The sequence below is a fragment of the Nestor notabilis genome, unplaced genomic scaffold (assembly GCF_000696875.1).
Source record: "Nestor notabilis isolate BGI_N333 unplaced genomic scaffold, ASM69687v1 scaffold23104, whole genome shotgun sequence".
NCBI lineage: Eukaryota > Metazoa > Chordata > Aves > Psittaciformes > Psittacidae > Nestor > Nestor notabilis.
Window position 1 is genome coordinate 18,926 of NW_009924638.1, and position 10,414 is coordinate 29,339.

Genomic DNA, 10,414 nt, shown 5'->3' on the forward strand with positions numbered 1-10,414 from the left:
CCAGCAACGTCGTCCTCTTGATTCTGGAAGAAATCAGACATCTTAACGCAAGATCCTAATGCAGCATCTGAGCCAGAACCAGCTGCCTGAGCCCCTTGGTAGCAGGGGAAGGAGGGAGGGCAGAGGTGGGTGAAGGTGCTTAAAGAACTTTGGAACAAAAGCGTTCCCTTTCTGAAGGAAGTGAAAACTTGTGCAGAAACTTCTGCTTCTTCCCGTTTTCCCAGCCTGTGGAGTGTTTGTTCTGCAGGTCTCTGTCATCAGAGGGAGAAACACGACAGAAGCTCTCGGTGAGGAGTGTTTTTCCTCTGAGTCAATGCTGACCCAGTTCCCCACATCACTGCAGGGTGGTGCCATGACATGTACGGGTGAGGGCGGGTAAAGCATGAATGAGGAAAGAAATCTCCTGTCAAAACTGAGCAAAAAGAGGGAATGTTTCCTGGAACTGATTTAACTGTGGCTTTTCACCTCAAGCACTACTGAGATTTAAATGTTATTTCCTTTTGACAGAAAGTGGGATGAGAATCCATAACCTTGGAACACTTCTGGGCATGAAACAAAGTATTCTGAAACCATTTATTTAACCCTCAGCAAAAGTGTTTTGACTTCAGCATCTCCGAGACTGAAACTAATGAGTGGTTTTAATTACTGCCCTTTAAATTCTGGAAACAAAGTCATCCACGTTCATGGAGCCATTCCAGATTAGCTGAGCCGGAGTTTTCAGATGGAAGGTGTAGTGAGAAACACATTAACCAGCTTCAGCATTTACCTTTGTGTGCCTGTTATTTACCCAGGGCATCGACTGGGAGCAGTGATCTGGCGCTCTGCAGCTCCAACAGGACACGTGCTGCCAGGGAAAAGGCTTCTTGCTGCTGCCATTCCTGGCTGAGCCGTCACTGGATTACACTTGGAAGTGCTCTAGAGGTGCATGTCTTTGGTCAGTGATGCCTGTTGCTAAGGATGCAGCGAGACTTGAAACTGCTGCTGGAGCGTGGCTGTGAGGTGCTGCTGCAGCCAGAGGAGGCTTTGCACAGGGCAGATGTGAACCACAGCCTGTGTGCGCTCCCCTTCCAGGCAAGGGGTGACCGAGGAGCTGCTGTGGGTAAACACCAGCTGTGTTTGCTCTGCTCCGAGCGGTAACAGGGCTTGGAGGTGGAGAACGGGATGGTCTGACCCCGTGGGGAATGGCTGATTTAATGCTGTAATGGTTACACAAGGAGCACGCAGGACATGGGAAGGAGGGGAGATGGAAACCTCTCCTACAGGGCAATTGTAACCCTGCTGTTGTACCCAGCTGTGGGAGACCTGACCCAGAGCCTTCCAGGGACTTCATCAGCCAAGAAGCAGCTGTTTTGGGTCTATCTGTGCTTTGCTGAGGGTTTTGAACCCTTTTAGGATAAGGACCATCTCTTACTGCAGGGCTGTATTAGTGCCATTCGCTGTGCTCAGAGCAATGCTGGGAGAGGAGAGCAGCATCACTCAGCGTGTGGGACCAGGGCTGGTGTGGGAGCTGTGAAGGGGAGCTAAAAATACCGGATTAAATCTGCTGGAAGCCAAACTTAGAGAAGAGCTCAGCTTGGAATGAGACAAATGTGTTTAACAGGGAAGCAAGCAGCCTCTTGTTCAGCATCCCCATGGCTTCAGTGGTCCCTCTTGCCTCTGCTCAGGTGCACATGGCTCCACGTAGCAATAAAGAGGTGACTTGACCAGCTAGTTTGGTCAGGGCAGGCTGAAATCTGCGGCCTCTGTGCTTACTCAAACCTTTCAACTTCCTTTCCCAGTGTTTTTGGATGTTCCCTCACTCCAAATGGATTGGCCGTTTTGGGAAATGAGGTTTTGTGTGTCTTCCCAAGGCAGTATGAGTTGCTTTTCTGCTGTTCTTGGCTGTAGTTGGCTTCTTACAAGGTGCAACTTGCAGGTTTTACCATTGCCTTTTACCAGGAGAACTGAATTAAGAGCTTCTGGAAGATGGATGTGGAAGAATAGGATGTGACCTATGGATGTGACTGTATGCAGGTCAAATTGAGAGGCAGAGTAAATTTAAACTGCACAATATAGGAGCTGAAGAGAAGGATTCACTACAGTTATAAATGAAAAGACTCACTGGGTGCAAGTAACAGTTCTTAAAATCAGATCCAGTAATAGAAGTGTATGAGGGAAGAGTGCAGTTAACATTACCCTGAGGCTGAGATGGAGCAAGTACAGTGAGGAAATGGGTTAAGCATCTCCTAAAGAGAAACCAGAGGCAAGAGCAGCTTTTTCTGTCTCTTAAATCATCAGCTGAAAGTTAAATCTGTGTGAGTTAATAAAAAGGGGAGAGAGGATCCAAATAGTAAAATGTATGAGTTTCTCCTTAATGCCAGGGGGAGAAGGAATCTGATTTACTGTAATAAGGTTCTGCCAGGCTTTTGGAGGGAGATTACTGAGGCTCATGTCAGACAAATGAGGCTGATAGCATCGACATGAGGTGCTAGTAGGCACTTTTGGGAGGGTTTGAGCCAATGGACGGTGTCTCCTGGTTTATCAGTGAAAGCTTTTACACTTGCAAGGCCTTTTAGCTTCAATGGGAGAGTGTTCAGGAAGGATAATTGTGCAATATTAATGCTGTAAGATGGAAGCTTGAGCCCTGTTTTAGGGATAATTACTGATTCCCATGCTCTGGTGTTGAGCCTGCCCATTGTCTGGGATTAGCAGGGGTCTTCCCCATGCTGCTGGATGGAGCCAGGCCTGGGTGGCCTGACTGTTAAGTGCCAGGCTAGTGGTGTTCCCACTGCTAAGCACCTGTAACAGTGGGAACATCAACACGTCTGGGAAGGAGGATGGGGCTGGCACTTACATACAACACTGGGAGAGCGGTGCCAGGATGGAGGTCTCGTCATGGGAATGCCGCCCGAACCTGGGGGTAAAGCAGAGAGCACGGAGCTGCAGTGCCTGCCCAGCACCTTCCCCTGCCCCATGTCCTGCCCCTGCCTCACCCTCTGGCGTTGTCCAGATGCAGGAGGAAGCCATCGTCCCCGAACTTGGTGAACATCTCATAGTGGTGGCGGTCCATGTTCCCTGGGAAAGAACAGAGATTCCCTTGCATGTGACTGAGTAATTATCCTACATTTCCCTTCAGATCTGCATGAAATAGGTGTTGCCAGAAGGGAGGAAGGAAGGGAGGGAGGGTTATTCCCCCCTTTATCATACCTATTAGGAAGTCAAATATGGCCATGTCGACAATGTTAAGCAGCCGGTTGCCGTTGCTGTAGGGGTAGATCTCTCTCACCGTGTTGCAGTAGAGAGGATTCACTTCCCACCTGCAGGAGAGATGAACTCAGTGGTTGCTGCTGCCATGTCCCAGCAGTACCCCAAAGCTGGTTTCCCATGCAGAGATGAGACTTGAATCTCCCTCCTTGCGCACACCCAAGACTGGAAGCCAAATCAGATCCATACCCAGGTGTTAAGTGTTATTAGACTAATTATGGGCAATTTCTGATCACTGGCCTTTCTCCACCTGGACATACAGTTTCTGTATGTCTGTCTATGTGTCCGTACCCTGCTCATTCTCCTTCCTGCATGCTCCCTCCAATGCAGATATGGGAAGCAGCATCATTTACCCACTTACTCCTCTTTTCCATCAAATGAGTAGGACCGGATCCATGGGTTTGGGATGGAGAGTCGTGGTGCGAGGTTGAGGGAAGGCAGGAAGGCAGAGAGGGACCCTTCCAGGAGGTGTGGGTTCCCACACACCGCGTACTCCGTCTTGCACATATACGGGCACTTGGCAAAGAAGCACACGTTGCTGGCTGGGAGGAGAAGAGAAAGGACAGGGAAAGGAGCTATGATCCTGCAAGGAAGCCTGGACTGACCTCTTCCACACTGCGTGATGGGGCAGCCACAGTGTGCCAGCGCCTCAGCACCCTCACAGGGAAGAGCTTCTTCCTAATACCTCATCTAAATCTCCCCTCTCAGTTTAAAGCCATTCCCCTTGTCCTGTCCCTACAGGCCCTTGTCAAAACACGTCTAACCCCAGCTCACAGCAGCCAAGTGCTCACCTACCTGGTGAGACGAAGAAGACGCTCTGCAGGATCTCGTTCTTGGTGACCTCCAGGATCTCCTTGGTGACGTTGATCAACCTCCCAACTGTGGGTGGCACCCTCCGGAAATCCAGGATCCTGCTCAAAAGGGATGTTACTGCACAGTGTGTGGGATGGCAGATGCTGCCCTTGTCCCTTCCGCTGGTAAACCAGGGGTCTTTTGATCACTGCACACACATGGGTGGTTTTATTCTCCTAGATTCTTTCTAGTGAGTAGCCAGGATCATTTTACCCTCTGGACCAAAATGCAGCTGAGTTTGGATTTTGGTATTTTAATAGCTGCTGCCTGGAACAATCTGGATGTTCTCCAGGATTCATGTCTTTATCCCTTAACCAGCTTCTCCCATCCGCTGCACACAAGTGGGCTCCTTCGGGAGCTAGAACAGCCCTTCAGGCCCTTCTACAATGATGGGTTTGACACAGAGCAAAGCTGTATTGACCCTGGGACAGCGGGAGGTGAGGAGGCATCAGCCTGCTCAGAGCCTCTCATACCCAGCTTATTCATCTTAAATATACTTTAAACCCCAGGGCCTGGGGCAAAAGGCGTTCATGTCAGCAAGGGGAAAGCTGCTGCTGATTGCTGAGTCAGTACCACGGGGGGAACTGGCTCATGCTGTGTTTTGCTCCTTGGGTAATGCCCTCTGCTTCTGAGAATTGGGCACAAAACAGGATTTAGCCTGTTCCTTGTTGAGCAATGTTTAAAGAAGGAGAAAAATATAATCGTTTGCTTTCATCTGCCATCTTTCAGCTCTGAAAACCACAAAGCACTTCAGAAAAGCAGCCCGGCCCCATTTTTTCTGGCGGTGGAGCTGGGCTGCAGAGAGGCAAGTTGGTGGGTGAGTCCAACAGAGTCACTGTGGTGGTGCAGGGGGAGAGCTGGGAAGGGAATTCAGCTCTCTTCATTCCTGTAGTTTGAGCTATGGGACTCACAGTCCTGCTTATCATACAAATTGGCTGTGGGAACTGAGACACCCCCCCCCCTCCATCATCATCAGGGGTCACTTGCCCTTAATGTTTAATTCTCCTCCCATTGAGGGCTGTTGCCCTCCTCTTTTAATAAGGGTAATTTTGATTTTATTAGACACAAAGCCTGCTGGAAGAGGTGCCAGGTTAATCACTCATTAGCTGAGGGCTTCAAACTGCGTTGCTGCTGTTTATCTCCATCCAAAACACACCTTGGTTGCTGATGGATCTTGTGTACCTAAAGCTCAACTTTGCACTTCAATGCATCAGAGGGATCATGCACAATGGGTGAGTGAATACCTGACCTGTTCTCAACCCGGACTTCCTTTGGCAGCCTGTTCTTGTGCAGTGACCAAGGCAAAGCTGGGCTTCAGCCGAGAGTTGGAGCCACCCCGTCCCCAACTAACGCATCAGCTCCCAAAAGGGAGCTGCAAAGCAACCTCTTGGCTGAGGCTGAGCGGCTCTGGAGGACTCGGCGTGGCTTTCCCTGTGGGCAGAGGGCTGGGTGTGCAGCAGGTCCCTACCTGTCCAGGTGGAAGGCAGCGATCTCCGCGTTGTGCCGCTGGAAGTCAACGAAGTAGAAGAAGTCCTCAGGAGTCTCTTCCTCACGTTTCTGCCTGGGAGAGAGACAGGACCTTACCTAACCAAGCACAGCGCAGGGAGCCTGGCCACAGTGGGGTCGCACAAGCACTGTGCATTGGTGTGACCATGCTGGAGCCATTGCCTGCTGTGCTGGGGAGAGTCACAGCCTGGTTTGGGTTGGAAGGGACCTTAAAGCTCATCCAGTTCCAACCTCCTGCCATAGGCAGGGACACCTTCCACTAGAGTAGCTTGCTCCAAGCCCCATCCAGCCTGGCCTTGGGATGGGGCAGCCACATCTTGTGCCCTGGCTCAGTGCTGGGAGGGTGAGTGAGGCAGAAGGGCTGTCTGGGGGCTTTAAAACAGTTTGTGGCAGAGTTTAGACCCACTTAGCAGCACTGGGCAGAGGTGGATGGAAACCAGCAGGAGAGGAGCTGGCTGCTTTCTGGATGAGCAAACCACCCCAGTGCTGTGCACAGAGAGCAAAGTGAGGGGGAATAAATGCGAAGAGTCCCAAGGGACTACAGATGAGTGCAAAAGCAACTGAGACGTCCTGTGTGAGGTGACCGGGGCTGATGGCTGCTTCTTGGGGGTGCTCTGGGGAATCCAAGGAGAAATGAGGTAAAGCACAAAGCTGCGGAAGAGGGAGAAACGAGCAGTCTCTAACGGCAAAGCTCTTGGGACAACAAGTGTCCCGAGGTCCTTCGCTGTCTAGTGTCTACTAACAGAGACATCTCCACCATCAATAGGCAGTGTGGGAACACCGTGTTTATCCCTGCCTGTCTCTGGGATGCTGGGAGCAGCCAGTAGTAGTTAAACCTTTTCAGCTGTCGAGGTAGTGAGTACAGGAGAGGGAAGAGGTGGTTGTGGTGGGGCTGGCCTCGCTGAGGATGCTATGCAGGGTAGGGGGCTCTGCTGTGTGCCTTACCTCATGGGCTTGAACATGGCCTTCCCAAAATCCTGGAACCTGAGCACCAGCTTCAGGTGCACGCCGCTGGGCTTCACAACTTGGAGAGGAAAGGGGATGTTAGTGCCTGGAAAGCCTCCATGGTGAAGCACCAGTTACTGTGATGCGATTCTGCATCCCACCCCGGCGAGCGCATCCCATCGCTCCTTCCACAGCCTCCCCTCTGCTCCTGTAATTATTTTTCCTCTCTTCTTCTCTTCCCCTGTGCCATAGAGGAGATTTTCCTCCAGCACTTCTCCCAGCACCCATCTGTTAAGCCCTCTTGGGGACTTTTTCCTCCCCTCAATAGAAACCAGTGGCAGGAGGGTCTAATGGGAGGGAGAAAGGCCTGGAATTGCCTGGCTTTACTTTTCCCTTGCTGAGGTTGGGGTGGAGGAGATGGACTGGGATCAGCTGAAGTGATGGTGTGCGAGGGCAGAGCAGGAACCTGAAGCATCACACTCACTCTGGCTGCAGTCGCAGGCTCCCAGCAGCGCCTTCTCGTCCTGGCTGTAGTCTGCAAGGGCAGGAGGAGAGGTGAGGCACACAGTGAGGGGTGCAATCCCCTCTGGGGGCTGAGGCAGCCTGTGGGGACTGAGCAGCCAGGCAACAGGTCCCTGGCATGGCTGGCACCAAAAGATGCTGCGTTAAGGACCACAGCCCTTCCTCCCGTCACAAGGTAAGGACATGAAGCTCATCCAGCTCCAACCCCTGCCACGGGCAGGGACACCTTCCACTAGTGCAGGTTGCTCCAAGCCCCTGTGTCCAACCTGGCCTTGAGCACTTCCCATCCCGGTCCCTATGGCAGGAGGGCACTTACCAGCACTGATAGTGGTGAACTCTTGCATGTCCCGGAGCAGCCTGGTGACGGCGGGGCTGGAGCGCGGGTAGAGCCCATCCCGGCTGATTCCCAGGTGGAACTGGAGCCAGCTGGCCTCCGGCCGCAGCGGCAGCGGGGCCGATGGAGAGGTTAGGTTGAGCTCCTCCCTGTAGAGCTTGTGTCTCCTGGAAGAGAGTGGTGATAGGGTGATGAGGGTGAGGATGGAACCCCTCATTGCTGTGAGTCCAGAGGCTGCTGTGGAGCAGAGCTGGGGGACTCAAGGGCTCGGGGTGCTATCCGAGGGGAAACTGAGGCAGGCAGTGATGACTGAGATTGTGCTGCCTTCTTGCCTCTGCAAAGCCCTGGGAAAGCAGCATCAAGCAGGAACACAAGGGGCTCTATTGTCCTCTCCTCACCCCATCAGAACTGAAGGGAAAAAAACCCACTAGGAGCCACAAATTGCCTCTGTGATGAGATTCACAGCCCTCGGTCCAGCGAGCAGGGATGCGACGAGGCCATCCAGCAGCGTCCTGCCCATCAGCTCTTAAAATCAAGGTGGAACCCTGCCCTTTCTTGGCAAGTAGAGCCAAAGGGCCTTCCCAAGTTCAATAATGACCCAAAAGTGTCCCCCACTTGACCAGCACTGAGACCTCCACAGAAGGGACCCACACGTTGCTAAACTGCAGTTGAAAGGTGACTTATTCCACCTGGCAGAGGACAGAGCTTTAGTTTCTCATTAACACCAGCCGAGCCATGTGTGGAGGAGCTGGTCCTGATAACAGGAAAACGAAGTTCAGTTTGTACTGAGAGTGCCAGGATACATCCATGAGAGAAAACAGGAGCTGGATAATGAGTGGGGCATTAATCAAGGCTGGGATGGAGAGGCTGAGAGAGGGAGGTGCCCTGAGCCTTGCTAGACCCAGTCTGGACCCTTATCAAAGCACAAAGATTGAAGAGAGACTTTTCCCTGCCTGCCTTTTTTCCTAATTTTTTCTATTTTTTTCCCCTATTTTTTCCTAATTTTCCCTTTTTTTTCTCTTCCCATTTTTTCCTGATTTTTCCTATTTTTTTAGGGTTTGCCCAGTGCAAAAGGGAGATGAGGGAGGCTTTTCAAGCGTGGTGTGACATGGCAGCAGTGCTGGCACCACAGGCATGGCAGGGTGTCCTCCGGGATGACTGCATAACTTGGAGCAATGGCTGTAGCAAGTGGGTGCTGATCATGCACTGAGGAATGTATGGCCAAGGAGCTGGTGGCTGGAAAGAGTTATGGGTGTTGCTGGTTTGTTGCTTTCCTGCTCAGACCAACAGGAAAACGTTGGGTTTCGGTTGGGTTTCTTTTCCCATCATCCTTCTCCATCCAAGCAGGTTAAACAGTGTGGTTAGTCCGGTCTAACCATGAGCAAGGCACGAATCCTCCTGGGAGAAACCAGTAGCATCCTGGGAGAAATCTAGGAAAAGGGGAGCCATGGCAGAGCTGTAGGTCAGGGCAGCCCTTTCCCTCTCCCTCCGTGTTTGCCTTTAGGTGGATCAGGTCAGTCACAGTGCAAAGTCCACGTGTGTGTGGTCAGAAGAAGGGTTGTTGGAGCAGTTCTCTCTGTCTCTCTCTCTCTCATGCTGTCTGCAAAGGAGGCAGAAGCTCCTCAAGATAGGAACAGGACATGGGACATGCTGAGACTTGCTGTTGGTTTCACTGTCAGGCTGTGCACAAGGATGCTATCAGCACTGACGGATGCGCCTTGACCTTCCAGCCTGCTCCAGGTCTCTCCTGGCTGAGGCACAACCTTAACCCCTCACCGTAGCCAGGGACAATAAAAGCCCCAATGTAATTTATATGAATGACTCAGGATTTTCCCTAGGGAAGCTGCCCAAATATTTTACCATATTTGCTCTCCTGCCTCCCATCCACACAGCCCGTGCCCCCCCGGGGCGGGCAGTGAGCAATACATTACTGGAGGAGAAAAACATGCAGTGATTGTGCAAGGGGAGGCAGCTCCTGGCCCCTGCAGGGCCAGCGAGCCCCTTCCCAGCCCTTAAACCTGAAATACAGCTCCCTCTGCCTCCCCATTTCCTAAAGGATTCCGGGAATATTTCCCTGTAGGAACAGATCTCTGCACAAGACATGATATAAAACCCGGATTCATTTCTACCCTGCTATAAATAGCCCCGGGGTTGCCCCTAGCTCTGCTCAGCCAGCTCGATGTGGGGCACAGCACGGGGTGATGCTGGTCACTGGTATCCACTCGCCTCCAGTACCAAGCCAGTTACAGAGTCTGGGGTTTTGAGGCAGCTCCTTCAAGGATAAAAATACGCTCTGGAGTTTCTAAGGGTTGGTTTTTTTTGGTTCTGAAGAGGTGTGGATGGTTTTTATGCTGTTTCCTTCCTGCATCCCCATCAGGCTCTCCAGCTGGTTCTGCATCCTGCAATCATTCCTGGTTCTAATTGAAGTGCTGGGGAAAAGCGCAGTGATGGGCAGCAGTCAGGACAGAGAGAGCACCGCGGAGGCAGGGCAAGTGCTGCTGTGCTGCCCTGGCTGTGGGTATCCCAAATGGACCATACCCCGGGTCCATTCTGTGGGTTGGCAGAGAGTCCCCATGCAGCTGATGTCCATGGAAATGCAGACAGGCACACGGTGCTGGGTTAAGCCACAGCTTGATCCACTCCAGAGGAGCATCCCACCACTCTGAAAGCTGCTTTGCTGACAGCCAGGCTATGCGTGATGCAGAAACGTCCCATCATCCAGCCAGGGTGAGGAGAGAATGGACCGGACACCAGCTCTGCACCTCTTCTGCTGGGCTGTGGATGTGATCACACTGTGGTGAGAGCCGATGTGGATCTTGTTGCTGCAGCACTATCTTCAGGTCCTTAAGAGTGGCAGCAAACCTATGGATTGGGAAAGAACCACGTATTCCAAGTCCCATGGAGGATGCTGCCCTTTGCTCTCAGCAATTATAGGGATGGCTCAGTCACACTGGAGAGGATGTGGGCTCTGCGGTGCTTCTGGTGGGACAGAAATTCCTCCATGCCCACAAG

General features: G+C 52.1%; 1 protein-coding gene across 1 annotated transcript in view; it reads right to left on the minus strand.

Moving 5' to 3' along the window:
- The window catches only part of FAM20A (family with sequence similarity 20, member A), a gene marked incomplete at its 5' end in the record, with an annotated part of 7,859 nt that extends 290 nt beyond the window's left edge, over positions 1–7,569 (minus strand). The window contains 10 exons of the mRNA XM_010012701.1: positions 5–23; positions 2,834–2,893; positions 2,973–3,054; positions 3,187–3,296; positions 3,605–3,785; positions 4,039–4,154; positions 5,564–5,656; positions 6,547–6,625; positions 7,031–7,081; positions 7,385–7,569. Of these exons, the coding sequence (XP_010011003.1) occupies positions 5–23; positions 2,834–2,893; positions 2,973–3,054; positions 3,187–3,296; positions 3,605–3,785; positions 4,039–4,154; positions 5,564–5,656; positions 6,547–6,625; positions 7,031–7,081; positions 7,385–7,569 (976 nt within the window). The remainder of the gene's footprint in view (positions 1–4; positions 24–2,833; positions 2,894–2,972; positions 3,055–3,186; positions 3,297–3,604; positions 3,786–4,038; positions 4,155–5,563; positions 5,657–6,546; positions 6,626–7,030; positions 7,082–7,384) is intronic.
- Between the last annotated feature and the right edge of the window lie 2,845 nt (positions 7,570–10,414).